This window comes from Bos taurus, chromosome 12 (genome assembly GCF_002263795.3).
Source record: "Bos taurus isolate L1 Dominette 01449 registration number 42190680 breed Hereford chromosome 12, ARS-UCD2.0, whole genome shotgun sequence".
NCBI classification, from domain to species: Eukaryota; Metazoa; Chordata; class Mammalia; order Artiodactyla; family Bovidae; genus Bos; species Bos taurus.
Genome location: NC_037339.1, coordinates 66,140,735 through 66,160,501, shown reverse-complemented (window position 1 = coordinate 66,160,501; position 19,767 = coordinate 66,140,735). Strand labels below are relative to the sequence as shown.

The 19,767-nt window shown below is 38.2% G+C and overlaps 1 protein-coding gene across 8 annotated transcripts in view; it reads right to left on the bottom strand.

The window, feature by feature from the left end:
* GPC5 (glypican 5) overlaps window positions 1–19,767 on the bottom strand; it is a 1,584,132-nt gene that overhangs the window by 1,178,633 nt on the left and 385,732 nt on the right. For all 8 annotated transcript variants that reach the window (XM_015473874.3, NM_001102070.1, XM_024999871.2 and 5 more), the window contains 1 exon segment: window positions 7,627–7,752. In XM_015473874.3, the coding sequence (XP_015329360.1) occupies window positions 7,627–7,752 (126 nt within the window).

Below are 19,767 nucleotides of genomic sequence, written 5' to 3'. Positions count from 1 at the left end.
CTTCAGACACTGATAACCAAAAAAATTCTGAGAATTGGCTGTGATTTCATTCTAGTGACAGGGAAAAGCAGTCTTCAGAGAGGGTTTAGTGAAAGTTTCTGTTTTCACCTTTGTGTTCCAGCTCCCTAAACGTAATGATTGTGTACTTCATAGGGACAACTGACTATTAAGTCAATAAGCCAGTGAAGAAAGATTCAAAAGAAATTTCTCCGTTTGAAAAATGAGACACCGTGCAATTATTGCCACCTTAATGGAGCATTTCTTAGAAAACACCAAAAAGTGCATATGACTTGAGAAGAAGGGGTATTTTCCTAGGCAGAACTTGGAGCAAAGTTGACAAAATGAGCATCCTCTTGCTACCTTTTCCTATCTTATTTTCTATAGAACTAAACTGTGGAATAACTATTTCAAGCACTACCATTTAAATAAAAATCATCTGCCAAGCAAGTGTACCGTAGTAAGATGTAAGAAGATTGTACACAGTCAAGAACTCTTCACATTTTACACTCATTTAGAACCTAATACATCAATCATACTGATTCTTTGTCCCTTGGCTCTAAACTGTGCATTCTACAATGAAAGGAATTTGACAGTCTCTTATATCTGGGCTTCCTGGGTGGCTCAGTAGGAAAAAAAAAATCTGCCTGCCAATGCAGGAGAAATAGGAGACACAGGCCTGATCCTTGGGTTAGAAAGATCCTCTGGAGAAGGAAATAGCAACCCACTTCAATATTCTTGCCTGGGAAATTCCATGGACAGAAGAGCCTGGTGGGCTACAGTCCATGGGATTGCAAAGAGTCAGACAGACTGAGCATGAACGCATGCACATAAGCACTCTGTAATATATCTAAAACCACACTTTCTATTCCTGCCACAAAAGAGCAAAAATGTTTCAGTTCTTCCTATACTGAAGAAAGTAGACTCGGAATTTTGACCTTGGGTGCATCTTGACACTTTGATCCACCACTAGCCCAGGCGCCTCATCTGTGAGAAATACAGTCATACCTAATAAGTGTCTAAGACAGGAGCTTTCCTGAGTTCTTTAGACTGTGATTTCATTAACATGTCTATGAGCCTGCACAGAATGACACAGGCATAACTAAGGTTAAGTCAGAAAAAAAATCAGTATCCAGAGTCAGCCATAGGTAGGAACTTTTATGATTCATTTCCTTTCTTCTCATTTCTCAGACACTCAATTTCATTTTGGAAGCATGTATGACTCACCCAAATGTTATCACCAAGCCACACCCCCAAGTCACCAAATCTCTTCTCATATTAAAGCATTTATCAAAGATTTTTCCTCAGAGTTCTGTTAGCTTTAAAAATTATTGATGTGTTCAATGATACCAGTCTTAGCCTCTCAGATAATACAGAAGCTGTGTTATAAAATAAATTTCAGTAGATAAGAAGATATATGACATATAAATGCAAAAAAGTACTACAGGAATTATGGTGAATTTAGAGGTTACAATAAAATACAAATGAGGGGGTTCACTTCACTAGGACTCAAAAAAAAGTGGGAAATTGTTTGGAATTAGCAGATGCAATCTATTATATATAGGCTGGATAAACAACAAGGTCCTACCATATGGCAGAAGGAGCCACATTTAATGTTCTGTGATTAAACTATAATGGAAAAGAAAATAAAAAGGATATATATATATTAAAGTAAATTACTGTATAGCAGAAATTAACACAACATTGCAAATCAACTATACTTGAATAATTTTTTAAATGAGAGTTTGGCAAAACTGTATATAGAGTTGTATGGGAAAAAGTATTTAATTTAAAATTATTCCATATTAATGGAATAGTGGAACTATTAAAGTTCATGGCAGATTGTTGTGATGGAGTAGGAGTGGGGATGCCTCATAATCACTCATTTTAAGTGACCTCCAATTCCAAACCAAGTAAGATAAGCCAAAGGTATGATAACAATGATGATTATTACAAAGGTATGCTTCAATATTAACCTGATTGAATAGGTAGAAATTGCAAGGGGTAAAAAATAGAAAACAGGCTGGTGTTAAGTCATAAAGAACATATTGCCTTTGCATAAGCAACACAGGAAAAACAGCCAGTTGTTACATTAGTACAATCTTGAGACCTGAGTGGGTTTAAATGTCTGTGACATTTGGAAACTAAGCTGGGGTTTTTTAAAAAAAAGAACATATAACTGAATGTAAGAAAGTCAGGAAGAAACAGAAAATTTGAAGATGAAGTAGTTTTCCAGATAAATAATGGGTAAAAAGTTGGGGAAAGTGAGATTAAAAAAAGTTATGGCCAGGAAAAATGTCATTTGATGGAAAGAAAACTGATAATACATAAGTATAAAATCTCAGATTTTTTCAGATTTTATATTCTTTTCTGATTTTTAAAATTCAATTATAATATGTTGACATGGGGCACCTTAGCAGAAGAGTTCAAAAAGAAAACACTGTGTTAAGAAAATAGCATTATAGAACATTAACTACATCAAGATAGAAATCACATGGATTATTTATTTTAATAGAATACTTAACAGCTATTGGCTAGTTTAAGAGTTGCTGCAGAAGTCATAAATTCCTGGAGATCGAAGGAGAGTTACTGGATTATCTGTCTATTAATCAAAAAGGAAAAAGAAAGCCTGGAAATTAAGCAGCTGTCATCTGAACTTCAGTACTCAGAAAGACAAGTGAAAGCCTTCAAACAATCAATTTGCAACCACAGGGAACTCAGCAGAGTAGACACTGGCAGGCCTTTCAGAGAACACTTTTGTTTCATGATGAAAGGACGGGAGGAAAGAAATAGAGACTCTGTGGATTTTAGTGATACATTTTCATCGTTAATCAGGAATTGCTTGAGCTATGTACTTTGGTGTCTTGATAGTGTATATGGTATACATGCACTGTTCAAAATCATTTGAACTAAAAGAGATTGTTTCATAAATTAATATGCTACAGCTATTTGACATATTTCATCTTCAACCACAAAGGAATTCCACCTCTTTTGATGAACAAAAAGGTGATTTGACCCAGTTTGTAGGCCTGTCATAATATTGAAACAAGCTGTATGGTTCTCATATTTTTTAAGGCAGGACGTCTATGCACATAAATAATGGTATCAATCATCTCCTTAAAAATGCCTCCAGGAGAAGAAATCTTGCCAAAATAATCACTTCACTCTTATAGTGAATGATAGGCTCAATCTGGGCCACAAATTTATCCTATTGATGTGTTTGGCATAATTTCTCTAGATTAAATCTGAGAGTATTACAACCCAGCATATAAAAGCAAAATAAAAATCCCTACTATCTCCAAATGTGGTATGTGCTGTGTACTCAGTCGTGTCTGATTCTTTGCGATCCCACGGACCGTAGCCCACCAGACTCCCCTGTCCATGGAATTCTCCAGGCAAGAATATTGGAGTGGGTTGTCATTTCCTTCTCCACCAAATGTGGTATACATTCACTTAATATTCATTTCTACAAAATTTGATGGCATAATTTATTTCAGTCAACTTTGGGTCTCTAAAATGAATATTCTATTTGGGGATCTTAGTATTTTCATACTATATTTTGTTTTTCTCAAGGAAAAAGCAGCTAATAGTTCAGGATTGTAAAATTCATCAGAACTTGACTTTACATTAAGGCCATTTTATGAAAACATATCCATCAATTTTTTGAAAAACCTATATCATAAAATTACTATAAAAGTCAAAATTGGTTAGAAACAAAATATAAAAATAGTGCTTTTATCTCAAAAAAGAATTATAAAAAGAAGAAAATAATAATGGCCCATAATTCTAACATCACTGTAACATGTTTTCATTAAATATCAATTAATAAATATAATGCAAATAAAAAATAAAGCCTCCCCAGTACTTTAAGTATATTAGCAGTTTTCACATAACTGCCCAGAAATATTCTATGTGGAACCAATATTAGTATTTTTACTTATTCAAATCTTCTGATAAAATACTTAATATCCAACTTTTAACTATCTTTATTTAATAGTTATTTGAACTTATTCTGCTTTAGCAAATATAAATATGAATCATTTTTGACTGCCACGTAATATTCAATGGTCAATATACCATGTTAACTGGATATGATGGATATTTATATTTTAGCATAGACTTTGCATTGAAAATAATTCCTGATCTACGTTTATATCAAAAACTAGCAGAGCCATGAATGAAATTACAATTTAAGGTACAGATAAGAATTTTCTCAAGATCGAGCAGAAAAGAGACACCACAAAATCAGCTTACTCTAAAGCATTAGGAAGAAAATTTGGGGGAGAATTCAGTGAGATGATTCTTATGAAACCTTAGTTGAGTGCTGGAAAACAATCAGGCTTGAAGAATGTTCATTTGGGAAGTAGCCTAGAGAGGTGGTAGGGAGCTAGTGTGTGAGGCTCATCGGCTGGCCTGGTGAGGCAAGGAGTAGATTGGTGACCCATGAGATAGGGAAAAGAGGAAAAACATAAAGAGGAAAAACATCCTGAGGGAAGGGAAAATGTCAGATAAGGTGATGAGGTAGAAGGGCTATATGAGGGAAAATTAAGTGAAGTGAAAGGTGTTCACAGGAGACTGGAGTCACTTAGGGCTCTTGGAAAGCAAGTGACAGTCCGGAGGCTGGGTGGTATGGAAAAGGAAGACAGGAGGTGGAAGCAACTGAGAATAATGAGAACTGCTCACTTTCTTTACCAGAAATGTGGATGCTTCCCATGGAGAGTTCTTGCTACAGATAAGCTTTCTTTATTCATAAACCATGAATGAGGTCTTAAAATATATATCACGTATAAGAAAATATATCTTTAAAAATTTATTTATGTTTTTATTGAAGGATAATTGCTTTGCAGAATTTTGTTGTTTTCTGTCAAACTTCAACATGAATCAGTCATAGGTATACATATATCCCCTCCCTCCTGAACACCCCCCACAATCTCCCTCCCCATCCCACCACTCCAGGTTGACACAGAGCCCCAGTTTGAGTTTCCTGAGCCATACAGCAAATTCCCATTGACTGTCTATTTTACACATGGTAATGTAAGTTTCCATGTTACTCTTTCCATGCATCTCACTCTCTCCTCCCCTCTCCCCATGTCCACCAGTCTATTCATGCCTGTTTCTCCATTGCTGCCCTGTAAGTAAATTTTTAAGTACTATTTTTCTAGATTCTGTATATGTGTTAGAATATGATATTTATCTTTCTCTTTCTGACTTACTTCACACTGTATAATAGGTTCTAGGTTCATCCACCTCATTAGAACTGACTCAAAGGCATTCCTTTTTATGGCTGAGTAATTCCATTGTGTATATGTACCACCACTTTATCCATTCATTTGTCGATGGACATAGCTGCTTCCATGTTCTAGCTATTGTAAATAGTGCTGCAAAGAACAATGGGATGCATGTGCTTTTTTCAATTTTGGTTTCCTCAGGGTATATGCCTAGGAGTTGGGATTGCTGGGTTATATGGTGGTTTTATTCCTAGTTCTTTAAGGAATTTCCATACCATCTTCCATAGTGGCTGAATCAATTTACATTCCCACCAACAGTGCAAGAGTGTTCCCTTTTTCCCACACCCTCTCCAGCATTTATTGTTTGTAGACTTTTTGACGATGGCCATTCCGACCAGTGTGAGGTGATATCTCATTGTAGTTTTGATTCGCATTTCTCTAATAATGAGCAATGTTGAGCATCTTTTCATGTGTTTGTTAGCCATCTGTATGTCTTCTTTGGAGAAATGTAGGTTTATCTTTGAGTTAAAAATACTATCCCTCTGAAAACTTTTCCCAAACCATCGATTTCTCCAACAGTATTTCCTATTATACAACCCCCTGACCAAATAATCGAGAGGAATGGGACAAATTGAAACTAGGGCTCTTGCAGCTCTAGAATCAAATGTATAATATAATGTAATGTTGTATATTAAATATATGTATATTCTGAACTAAATCATTCATTAATCACCATGAAAGCTCATTAGCTCTTGTAGAAAAATTGTTAATACACAAAAATATTCAATTCTGGTTTGAACAATGGGAAAAGAGAAAGTATAAGTCAAAGTAGGATTTAATTACTAGATCTAAGTGGCAGAAATCTTATTAACATGAATACTGCAAGAACTCAAAATACTATGCATGCCATGACTATTCTCAGTAAAGGCAAGAAAGATATATTTAAGAACACATTTCAACATCCAAGGAGCATAATGAGAAAAGAACACTAGCCATGTCAGCTGAATATTTTATTTAAATTTAATTATAGTTCCTACCTTCAGTAATTATTTTCTGTGAAATCAAAGATTTCTTATGAGATATTTGAATATAAACTATAAGTAATCATTCTACTATATCAGGAATGTAACTATAATGAGTATGATAACCCAGAAATAAAGTTTTTATTACATGAATTTATACTCACATTAATTATAGTATATGTTTATCATAGCAAATTGAATTTGCTAAATGACATTTTAAATGAAATCATCACTTTTGTGGTAACTAAATTACCTATCCTTATATGGAGTAGGCGTGTTTATAAATCAGAAAATTTAACACCCTATTTTTTGGCCGATTTCTCAATATAAAATACACTAAAACATTCAAATCCGAACACAGCACAGGCCTACATTCTATGATAATCACTAGCACTAGAAAATCAACTAATTTCCTGCCAATTACTTGGACCAACACTATGGTTTCAGAGAGAAAATAGGACTTTCTAAAACTCAAGAAATTACTTGAGAGCACGACCAGTTATAGGAAGCGAAGGAAAATAAACTCAAAGAAATTCTAGACAGTGGAAAAAAAAAGGTAAAAAAAAATTCACTCCTGAGCTTGAGAACAATGGACAGTATATAAATAAACAATGCCTCCAACAGACGTACATAAAAGCACCAGCTCTCTCTATCGCTGTCTCTCTCTCCCCACCCCGCTTTCTCACATACACTCAAAGAGACAACTGTAGCGAGGACATGAACACTGTGCTGTGTGCTAAGTTGCTTCAGCCACGTCCGACTCTGCAACTCCATGGACTGTAGCCCACCAGGCTCCTCTGTCCATGGGGATTCTCCAGGCAAGAATATTGGAGTGGGTGGCCATGCCCTCCTCCAGGGGATCTTTCTGACCCAGAGATCAAAGCCCACATCTATCATGTGTACTGCACTGGCAGGCAGGTTCTTCACCACCAGCAGCACCTGTGAAACCCATGTTGACACTGTGGTGACATATATCCAGATATCAACGAATCTTTGCCCAGGTATTCATATTTCACTAAATGTCCTCACTTTCTAAATAGTCATAAAATTAAACTAAAAAAAAAAAGACATTTGAGAAACAAGACAGATTGGCTAGACATTAAATAACACCTAATAGAAAAAGTGAGATTGTTCAGTAAGCCATAGACGGATACCAAAGACAAGAGACCTTTTAGAACACCACATAATGCTATCCACATTTCTAAAATGTCAGAAGAATTAAATTTTTCTTGGGCAAACAAAAGAGAAGGAATTAATGGATCCTCTGACCTGTGGGGCAAAGTTAAATCTGAAGTAACGCATTAAAGAACAGGGGGGAAAGAAAAAAACAAAGATGAAAGTGGCTGCTAGGTTTTCATAGATCACCACACATAAAATACCTTTTTACTATGTCTTCTCCATTCCAGCATGGTAGTCCATCAGCAGCATCTAATTCATTAGCACAAAGCTGATCAGCCAGGCCCCCATAGAATGTCCTGTACAGTCGAAGGCTGTTGATAAATTCTCTGAATGGAAAAACAAAGAAAGCAGTTAAACCCCAAAGTTCATAAGAAATGCCAATATAAATGGCATAATGTTATGCATAATGTTTAGAAGGCAGCTTTTACAATTCTCTACTTATTTTTATATATTTAATACTTCTCTAACAATAGAAACAAAAAATATATCTTTTAAAAAATGTATTCATATTTATTCTCTTAAATAAAAGTTTTCACTGGGTATGAACTTTATATAAGTATTCAGTTCAGTTCAGTCACTCAGTCGTGTCTGACTCCTTGCAACTCCATGAATCGGAGCACGCCAGGCCTCCCTGTCCATCACCAACTCTCTGAGTTCACTGAGACTCACGTCCATCGAGTCAGTGATGCCATCCAGCCATCTCATCCTCTGTCATCCCCTTCTCCTCCTGCCCCCAATCCTTCCCAGCATCAGTCTTTTCCAATGAGTCAACTCTTCGTATGAGGTGGCCAAAGTACTGGAGTTTCAGCTTTGGCATCATTCCTTCCAAAGAAATCCCAGGGCTGATCTCCTTCAGAATGGACTGGTTGGATCTTCTAGCAGTCCAAGGGACTCTCAAGAGTCTTCTCCAACACCACAGTTCAAAAGCATCAATTCTTCGGCGCTCAGCCTTCTTCACAGTCCAACTCTCACATCCATACATAACAACTGGAAAAACCATAGCCTTGACTAGACGAACTTTTGTTGGCAAAGTAATGTCTCTTTGAATATGAAAGTAATGTCTCTTTACTTTCAAAAGTAAAGCTTTTGAATATGCTATCTAGTTTGGTCATAACTTTCCTTTCAAGGAGTAAACGTCTTTTAATTTCATGGCTGCAATCACCATCTGCAGTGATTTTGGAGCCCCCAAAAATAAAGTCTGCCACTGTTTCCACTGTTTCCCCATCTATTTCCCATGAAGTGATGGGACCAGATGCCATGATCTTTGTTTTCTGAATGTTGAGCTTTAAGCTAACTTTTTCACTCTCCTCTTTCACTTTCATCAAGAGGCTTTTGAGTTCCTCTTCACTTTCTGCCATAAGGGTGGTGTCATCTGCATATCTGAGGTTACTGATATTTCTCCCAGCAATCTTGATTGTAGCTTGTGCTTCTTCCAGTCCAGCATTTCTCATGATGTACTCTGCATATAAGTTAAATAAACCGGGTGACAATATACAGCCTTGACGTAATCCTTTTCCTATTTGGAACCAGTCTGTTGTTCCATGTCCAGTTCTAACTGTTGCTTCCTGACCTGCATATAGATTTCTCAAAAGGCACATCAGGTGGTCTGGTATTCCCATCTCTTTCAGAATTTTCCACAATTTATTGTGATCCACACAGTCAAAGGCTTTGGCATAGTCAAGAAAGCAGAAATAGATGTTTTTCTGGAACTCTCCTTGCTTTTTCCATGATCCAGCAGATGTTGGCAATTTGATCTCTGGTTCCCCTGCCTTTTCTAAAACCAGCTTGAACATCAGGAAGTTCACGGTTCACATATTGCTGAAGCCTGGCTTGGAGAATTTTGAGCATTACTTTACTAGCGTGTGAGATGAGTGCAATTGTGCGGTAGTTTGAGCATTCTTTGGCATTGCCTTTCTTTGGGATTGGAATGAAAACTGACCTTTTCCAGTCCTGTGGCCAGTGCTGAGTTTTCCAAATTTGCTGGCATATTGAGTGCAGCACTTTCACAGCATCATCTTTCAGGATTTGAAAGAGCTCAACTGGAATTCCATCACCTGCACTAGCTTTGTTCGTAGTGATGCTTTCTAAGGCCCACTTGATTTCACATTCCAGGATGTCTGGCTCTAGGTGTGTGATCACACCATCGTGATTATCTGGGTCGTGAGGATCTTTTTTGTACAGTTCTTCTGTGTATTCTTGTCACCTCTTAATATCTTGTGCATCTGTTAGGTCTATACCATTTCTGTCCTTTATCGAGCCCATCTTTGTATGAAATGTTCCCTTGGTATCTCTAATTTTCTTGAAGAGATCTCTAGTCTTTCCCATTCTGTTGTTTTCCTCTATTTCTTTGCATTGATCACTGAAGAAGGCTTTCTTATCTCTTCTTGCTATTCTTTGGAACTCTGCATTCAGATGTTTATATCTTTCCTTTTCTCCTTTGCTTTTCGCTTCTCTTTTTTTCACAGCTATTTGTAAAGCCTCCCCAGACAGCCATTTTGCTTTTTTGCATTTCTTTTCCATGGGATGGCTTTGATCCCTGTCTCCTGTACAATATCACAAACCTCATTCCATAGTTCATCAGGCACTCTATCTATCAGATCTAGGCCCTTAAATCTATTTCTCACTTCCACTGTATAATCATAAGGGATTTGATTTAGGTCATGCCTGTATGGTCTAGTGGTTTTCCCTACTTTCTTCAATTTAAGTCTGAATTTGGCAATAAGTAGTTCATGATCTGAGCCACAGTCAGCTCCCAGTCTTGATTGGCTGACTGTATAGAGCTTCTCCATCTTTGGCTGCAAAGAATATAATCAATCTGATTTCGGTGTTGACCATCTGGTGATGTCTATTGGCCCAAGAAAGTGTGAATAGTACATACACACACACAGACACATGTCACTTTATTAGATTCCCTAAAGCCCTCACTAGCTACTGGTATTTAAACCAGTAGTTACCAGTAGTTAGTGGTACTACTACTTTCTTTTCCATATAGAAATGTCAGAGGCTTACAACAAGCTGACTCACTGCTTACTGATTAAAAGTTTAGTAGGTTTGGGTAATTCTCCCATCTGCGTCTTCTCTTTGGTGTCTAAGAACATAAAGCGATACATCTTTACTAAATATGAGAGAACTCAGGTATGTGACACACTTCAGCAGCATGAAAATAAAATTGATTGGAGTGAGTAATGTATAATACATTTGCTAAGTTATTTTCCCCTCTCATACTGCTTCCCTTTTCAGTATAAATTGCGCAAAGAGGAAACTAACAAAACAGAAGTTTTTCAATTTAGAAATCCAAGACTTTGGAGTTTTAAAGCCAAAGCTTTGAGGTCTGAAAACCTTGAGTTCTAGCATTTCAAAAGACCAAGTCTTAAAGACTTTAGTTTTGAACTTTTTTATATACATAACAGTTCTGGGGGAAAAAAGAAAACTCACTAGTCTGATCCAGATGAAATGTCCCCTGGACCAAAAGGCAGGGACAGGAGATGGAAATGTTGGAAGGGCAGTAAACTTCAGAAATCTGTAGGATGTGTGATTAAAATACTGCAATTATGAAACCGCATTCCCCATTGATACTTTTGAAAGAATTTCTTTGAAAGTGAAATTAAACAGCAGGGGTGGTTATAAATTATAGTTGGAATAATCAAATTTTTTAAAATTAAATCTAATTTTGAAAGCACTAAGCCTCAAGTTTCAACTTGTAATTTTCTCTCACTGGTATTTGAAGAACTAGTGATATAAAACTGCTGGAGTTGTAAAAAACCACCACTCTGTTGGAAGGATAAATACAACTTTCAAATATGTAAGATTTGCAATCAGAGAAAATCAGATGTTCCCATGGCAAGTGTCTGGTGAGTATTTAATCAAACTTTTGAGACCCTGGTTCAATTCCTGGGTCGGGAAGATCCGCAGTGACTTTGGAGCCCAAGAAAATAAAGTCTGACACTGTTTCCATTGTTTCCCCATCTATTTCCCATGAAGTGATGGGACCAGATGCCATGATCTTTGTTTTTTGAATGTTGAGTTTTAAGCCAGCTTTTTCACTCTCCTCTTTCACTTTTATCAAGAAGCTCTTTAATTCCTCTTCACTTTCTGCCTACCCACTCCAGTATTCTTGGGCTTCCCTTGTGGCTCAGCTGGTAAAGAATTCACCTGCATTGCAAGAGACCTGGGTTCAATCCCTAGGTTGGGAAGATCCCCTGGAAGAGGAAAAAGGCTACCCACTCCAGTACTCTGGCCTGGAGAATTCCATGGACTGTATAATCATGGTGTTGCAGAGTCAGAGACAGCTGAGCGACTTTCACTTTCACTTTTCCTTAGCAAAGCTTGACCAGACAAGTAATAACAAAACGGTCACAGGAAGCACAAATTTATAAATAATTCTCAGTCAAAAGAAAAAAGATGGTCTATCTTCTCACTAACACAGTTAAATGATTATCTATATTTTATCGATTTCCTCTACTAGAAAATAAGTGTCTGCTTGATGGCTATGTTCCAGTAACTGTAATGGATGAACAAACATCAATTCTCATGCTGCAGCTACTAAAATATAATTGATTAAATTGACTGGTTCTTTCTTAGAGAGCAGGGTTTAATGAATGAGAAGATGTGTGACTCCATTCCTGATTTCTATCCAACATAAATGACCACCTGTTTGGAATCAAAGAATCCTCTGGAAATGAAGAGGCCTGGCACAAATGGCTGCAGATGTTGTTGCTATTCAGTTGCTTAGTCGTGTCTCCTTGTGACCCCATGGACTGTGGCATGCCAGGCTTCCCTGTCCTTCATTATCTCCTGGAGTTTGCTCAAACTCATGTCCATTGAGTCAGTGATGCCATCCTACAATCTCAACTTCTGTTGTCCCCTTCTCCTCTTGTCCTCAATCTTTCCCAGTATCAGGGCCTTTCCCCATGAGTTGGTAGATGTGGAGACTTTCAAATTGATCATGAATAGATATTTTTATGGTCCCTAAAACCCCAACTTTAATCTTGGTAAATGGTGTCTTTCTTCCATTTCTTCTTTCACACCCAATATATCGTAGTAGGGAAACTTTACATCTTTATTTTCCAGCCTCCTTTCCAATGCTTCTGCCATTGCCTTAGCTTAAGTCTTAATCTTTTCACTGGAATCACTGCACCTGGAGGACATACCTCCCATTTGTTCCTTAACAATCACCTCCCATCCTCCATAAGATTCATCTACAGAAATTCAAATCTGGTAGTCCACAGACTATGCCATTCATTTGCATAAAGTCATCTATGCCTCTCTATTCTCTACAGCATGAAATCTAGTCTTCTTAGAAAGGTATATAGGACACTCTCAATTTCAGCAACCCAATCCACAGTTTAGGGTTCCACAAAAGTGCTTGTTATTCTCCAGACATACCTCTATGCCTTTGCCCTCATTCTCTCCGAAAGGATCATCTCTTAGAAGACTTCCACTCATTCCATAAACCATCACCTATCAACTATTTGTCACAAAATACTAAACACTATGGCATACCAAGCTCTGTGTTGGTGCCAGGGGTTCACAGTTAAACAAAATATCTCTGCCTTCTAAGAATATATATCCTGATAAAAATCCACAAAAATAATACAGTGTTAGTATATTGTCATATTTGAGGACAGAGGAGGAATCAGGAATACAAAGATAACATTTCCATGTTTCATGCAAAAAAAGCAGCAGCAAACAACAAAGGTGAGGATGAGCAGGGGTGAAAAGGAAAGAGATCACTGTGTGTTCAGAGAGTCGTATGCAGTTAGTTTGGCTAGTGAGGAGTGTGTTCATGGGAATTATAGTTAAAGGGAGAAGGAGGCAAGATTATAGTTAGCCATCTTGATCATCATAAGATGTTTCAGTTTTATTAATAAGGCAGTGAGAGCCACTAAAAGTTTCCCAGCCAGCAAGTGAAAGCCATCACCATCATTGCAGTAATGTGGAAACAGATAGAAGTGCAGTGAGGTCACTTAGGGGCCTATGTGGTGCTATTGGTGTTCAGTTGCTAAGTCATGTCTATTTGAGAGCTCACGGACTATAGCACACCAGGCTCCTCTGTCCTCTGCTATCTCTGGGAATTTGCTCAAATTCAAATCCATTGAGTTGATTCTATCCATATCATCCTCTGCCACCCCCTTCTCCTTTTGCCTTCAGTCTTTCCCAGCATCAAGGCCTATAACCAAGGGGACTATAACCAAGTTGAAACAGAGAAATATGAGGATAGGGAAAAAAAACCAACACTGGCCAGTCAACATCAGAAAAACATTAGGAACCTAGAATTCACAGGTAAAGTAAAGACGTTAAGATAACGTTTAATTGTTTTCCATCAGGTGACTAATGAAAAGACTGTATTCTTTACTGAGGTAAGAAATAAAGGAAACGTATGCAGGGATAAATTGGGAGATTTGGATTGACATTTATACACTACTATAAATAAAATAGATAATAAGATCCTACTCTATAGCACAGGGAACTCTACTCAATACTCTGTAATGGCCTATATGAGAAAAGAATCTAAAAAAGAGTGGATGCCTATATATGTTTAACTGATTCACTTCTATGTACAGCAGAAACTAACACAACATTGTAAATCAACCATTTTAAATGGTTTATTTTTAAATTTAAAATTTAAATTTAAAAAAGAAATAAAGGAAAGGAAACATCACCTTCTCAGTGTCCCCCACTATATTAATAGTTGCCCTTATTTTGCTCAAGATTTTCATCTTCCCATGGCACATATTACTTTCTATTTGAGCATATAACATGCTTATTTACAATGTTTTATTGTTTCTTATCTGTCTTCCACACTCCAATAAAAAATTGAAGTAGGCAGGGGTTATTGGTTTGCTTTGTTCACCAATGTAGCAGTGGTAAAGGATATAGTACACTCAATAAGTAGTTACCAAATCAATGAATGAGTGAAAACTAATTAATAATTCATTCCATTCTTGACATATTCAGTTTAAGATTTTTTAAATCTTCAGAGAAAGTAATCAAGTAGAAGCCTACTTTACAAACTTAACATTTATAACATCATCTGGGGATCTGGCCAAAATGTAGATTTGGAGTCAACAGCTTGGGAGGGGCAAGTTCCAAGATTCCACATTTCAAAAGGCATTGGATGATGCCCATGTCAAGAATCATGAATACCATGGAAGGTTGCTGTTGGATATATGGGCCAAAATTGGTGGGCTGGACATGTGATGCCAGATTCACCATGTACAGAGGTGGTAACTGAAGTCATGAACATGAATAATCTCTCTCAGGCAAATAATACACAGTCAGAAGAAGCCAAAGGGACTCAAAAGTAGGAGCAACAGGAAAAAAAAACTTCAATGCTAAGAGTTATGAAAGCTAAAGAATGAGAAAATTTGAATTTAGAGATTCTAAAAAAAAAAAATTAGAGATTCTCTTCAGTATAAAAAGACATTATGAAAAACAGATTAAAATACTAAAAATGTATTCTGTATGTGGTGATCGTAATTGTTTTAGACTGAATTGTGTCCATCCCCAAAATTCATATCTTGAAGCCCTAAACCCCAATATGACTGTATATGGAGACAGGGCCTTTAAAGCAGTAATTAAACTTACATAAGATACATAGGATGAGTGCGTCAATGGCATCCCACTCCACTACTCTTGCCTGGAAAATCCCATGGGCAGAGGAGCCTGGTAGGCTGCAGTCCATGGGGTCACTAAGAGTCGGACACGACTGAGCCAATTCACTTTCACTTTTCACTTTCATGTATTGCAGAAGGAAATGGCAACCCACTCCAGTGTTCTTGCCTGGAGAATCCCAGGGACGGGGGAGCCTCATGGGCTGCCATTTATGGGGTCGCACAGAGGCAGACACGACTGAAGTGACTTAGCAGTAGCAACAAGATACATAAGATGAGTGGGTCTTAATCCACTGACCAGTGTTCTAATGAGAAAGAGACACTACAGGTACATGAATTCAGAGGAAAGGCCATGGGAGGACACAGCACAAAGGTGGCAACTGCAAACTGAGGAGAAGTCTCAGAAGAAACCACACCTGCCAACACCTTGATCTTAGACTTCCAGCCTCCAGACCTGTCAGAAAATCCATTTCTGTCATTTAATCCAGCCAGCCTGTGCTATTTTGTTTTAGTTGTTTTAACACACGAATAAAATAATTAAAGCATTTGATAAAGAATAATAAACTTCAGATTTGCTGTATGATGAACCATGAAAAAAAAGATGAGAAACTGGAATTGAGGAGTCCCAAAAAAGGAAAATAGATTTTCCTTTGGATTCATGCTTATTTGAATATAAAAATGGTTTTAGTATATTTGTGTGTGAAAGGGGAAGAAGATAAAGTTATGTGGTCATTCATTTGTTCCAATTCTCTACCTTCTGGACACAAAGGTTCTTTGGGGGTAGCCTTGGCTATCTGACTTCTAGACATATACACAGAAGCCGTGTTTGTTCCCTCCAGGCTTAAGCTTTGTGGACCAATGTGGCTTTGCCAGTTTCTGTTCCCCTTTTCCCTGATGACAGGCAATGCTTCTGATGGCAGCTGCTCTGTCACTCTGATGCTTAAAGCCAGAACAAACACTCTTAGGCATTGCTCCTGATGATCTGAAGTGGGCACATATGTATGTATGTGTGTGTGCTCAGTTGTGTCTGACTCTTTGAGACCCTATATACGATAGCCTGTCAGGCTCCTCTATCCATGGAATTCTCCGGGTAAGATTACTGAAGTGGGTTTCTACTTCCTCCTTCAGGGGATCTGACCCAGGGATCAAACCCATTTCTCCTGTATCGCCTGCATTTAGGGAACCGAAAGGTTTGGAACAAAAACAATTTTTTGCTTCTAAACCCAATGATGGGCTTCTCCCCATAATGGCCTGCCCTCCTATTTCATTCTCCCAAACATCCACCCATCCTTCAGGATCCAGCTAATCCTCATCTCCTCTCTAAATCCTGTCCTGACCAGACTGTGAAGCTTTTATTGGCCCAGTGTGTTTCTAATGCCACACTTGGCATCTGTTCTATACCCCTGGTTATCTGGTATTATAATTCCTCTGTCTGTCTGTCTGCCTCTCTGATTAAAGGGTGTGTTCTCTAAAGACAAGAGTCGTGTCTACTTTATATCCCAAGGGTTTAGACTACAGTTTGGTACCCCACAGGCACCCAACAAATTCTTGTTAAATTGGCCCCAGATGCACTGTTAGTTTTTACCAACTTCCAGAATTAGAAGTTTCCATACTCAATACATTTTTAAAATATGATAATGATAGGGCTTCCCTGGTGGCTCATTGGTAAAGAATCTGCCTGCCAATGCAGGAGACATGGGTTCCCTGGTCTGGGAAGATCCCACACACTGTGGAACACCACAACTATTGAGCCTGTGCTCTAAAGCCCAGGAGCTGCAACTACTGAGCCCTCAAGCTGTGACTGCTGAAGCCCTCACACCCTGAGCCCATGCTCAGGAACAAGAGATGCCATTGCAGTGAGAACCTGAGCATTGCAACCAGAGAGTAGCCCCCACTCACCCAACTACAGAAAAGCCCAGGCAACAACAGACCCAGCATAGTCAAATAAACAAACACATTTTTAAAAATGATAATGATAATTAAAAGTTCTTAGAGAGCATGGCTGACTTGGGAAAATTTGAATTAGGAGATCTGCTCCAAGATTGTGGAGAAAGATCAGAAGGACCTTTCTGATGTGTTATATTAGAAATTGGAAGAAATCCAGAGCAAAGGGCCACAAACTGTCCCAGATTATTCCAAATAGGTTCAAGACAGAGTTTCCCTCTATATGTTGTTGTGTTAATCACTCAGTCGTGTCAGACTCTTTGGGACACCATGGACAGTAGCCCACCAGGCCCCTCTGTCCATAGGATTTCCCAGGCAAGAATACTTGAGTGGGGTGCCATTCCCTGCTCCAGGGCTCCCTCTATATACACATATACAAATATATGTGATGCCAAAATTAACATATAGGGATACATTAATATTTAATCACACTGCTGTGTAAGCTACCCATCATAATTAATACATTATAGAGATGCCATATTATAAAGACAAGTGTTAGAAAAAGAGAGACCATTTGATCCAGTAGTATTCTGCCCGAAATGCACTTTATCGTCACCAAGGAAGCACAAACTGCACACCTCAACTTCTCCCTCAGACATTCAGATTTTGTGTTTGGGACAGGACCCTGGCATCTGGGTTTCTCTAAAAGCTTTCTACAGGATCCTAATGTGCAGTCTCTTACTTTTTAACTAAGGAAATTGAAAACCAAAGAAGTGAAAGGACTTGTGAGAAGTGATGAAATTAGTTATTTAAGTTAGTTATTTCAGTTCAGTTTAGTTCAGTCATTTAGTCATGTCTGACTGTTTGCAACCCTATGAACTGCAACATGCCAGGCCTCCCTGTCCATCACCAACTCCCAGAGTCCACCCAAACCGATTTCCATTGAGTTGGTGATGCCATCCAAACATCTCATCCTCTATCGTCCCCTTCTCCTCCTGCCCCCAATCCCTCCCAGCATCAGGGTCTCTTCCAATGAGTCAACTCTTCGCATCAGATGGCCAAAGTATTGGAGTTTCAGCTTCAACATCAGTCCTTCCAGTGAAAACCCAGGGCTGATCTCCTTCAGAATGGACTGGTTGGATCTCCTTGCAGTCCAAGGGACTCTCAAGAGTCTTCTCCAACACCACAGTTCAAAAGCATCAATTCTTTGGCGCTCAGCTTTCTTCACAGTACAACTCTCACATCCATAAATGACCACTGGAAAAAACATAGCCTTGAACTAGAAGGACTATTGTTGGCAAAGAAATGTCTCTGCTTTTTAATACTCTGTCTAGGTTGGTCATAACTTTCCTTCCAAGGGGTAAGCATCTTTTAATTTCATGGCTGCAATCACCATTTGCAGTGATTTCGGAGCCCAGAAAAATAAAGTCTGACACTATTTCCACTGTTTCCCCATCTATTTGCCATGAAGTGATGGGACCAGATGCCATGATCTTTATTTTCTGAATGTTGAGCTTTAAGCCAACTTTTTCACTCTCCTCTTTCACTTTCATCAAGAGGCTCTTTAGTTCTTCTTCACTTTCTGCCATAAGGGTGGTGTCATCTGCATATCTGAGGTTATTGATATTTCTCCTGGCAATCTTGATTCCAGCTTGTGTTTCTTCCAGTCCAGCGTTTCTCATGATGTACTCTGCATATAAGTTAAATAAACCGGGTGACAATATACAGCCTTGACGAACTCCTTTTCCTATTTGGAACCAGTGTGTTGTTCCGTGTCCGGTTCTAACTGTTGCTTCCTGACCTGCATACAGATTTCTCAAGAGGCAGGTCAGGTGGTCTGGTATTCCCATCTCTTTCAGAATATTCCACAGTTTATTGTGATCCACACAGTCAAAGGCTTTGGCATAGTCAATAAAGCAGAAATAGATGTTTTTCTGGACCTCTTGCTTTTTTGATGATCCAGCAGATGTTGGCAATTTGATCTCTGGTTCCCCTGTCTTTTCTAAAACCAGCTTGAACATCAGGAAGTTCATGGTTCACGTATTGCTGAAGCCTGGCTTGGAGAAATTTAAGTATTACTTTACTAGCATGTGAGATGAGTGCAATTGTGCAGTAGTTTGAGCATTCTTTGGCATTGCCTTTCAATGGGATTGGAATGCAAACTGACCTTTTCCAGTCCTGTGGCCAGTGCTGAGTTTTCCAAATTTGCTGGCATATTGAGTGCAGCACTTTCACAGCATAATCTTTCAGGATTTGAAATAGCTCAATGGAATTCCATCTCCTCCACTAGCTTTGTTCGTAGTGATGCTTCCTAAGGCCCACTTGACTTCCCATTCCAGGATGTCTGGCTATAGGTGAATGATCACACCATCATGATTATCTGGGTCGTGAAGCTCTTTTTTATGCAGTTCTTCTGTGTATTCTTGCTACCTCTTCTTAATATCTTCTGCTTCTGTTAGGTCCATACCATTTCTGTCCTTTATTGAGTCAGGCATTTAGTCAACACAGACCTCAAGACTATTTTCATTAATTAATTAATAAAAATGTCATTATTTTGCAATGTAGGGCAGGTATGGGATGTTTGAGAAATCAAAGTTGAATGACTTTTTGTAGAGAAGAATATTTCCCTCTGTTTTTAAAATTTTACAGAAACCATCATTCTTTTTACAGAACACACTTTAGTTGTAGACTGGTAGACTAGAAAACAGATACATCACTTTTTTCTGCCAAAATCTGGATTTAGAAAGCAACATGTTTACACAGGATTTATCTGTATCTCTTTACCAGTTTGAAATATATAGTAGGGGGTGGAGTAAATTCTGATCACTAACTAATGAACAGCTT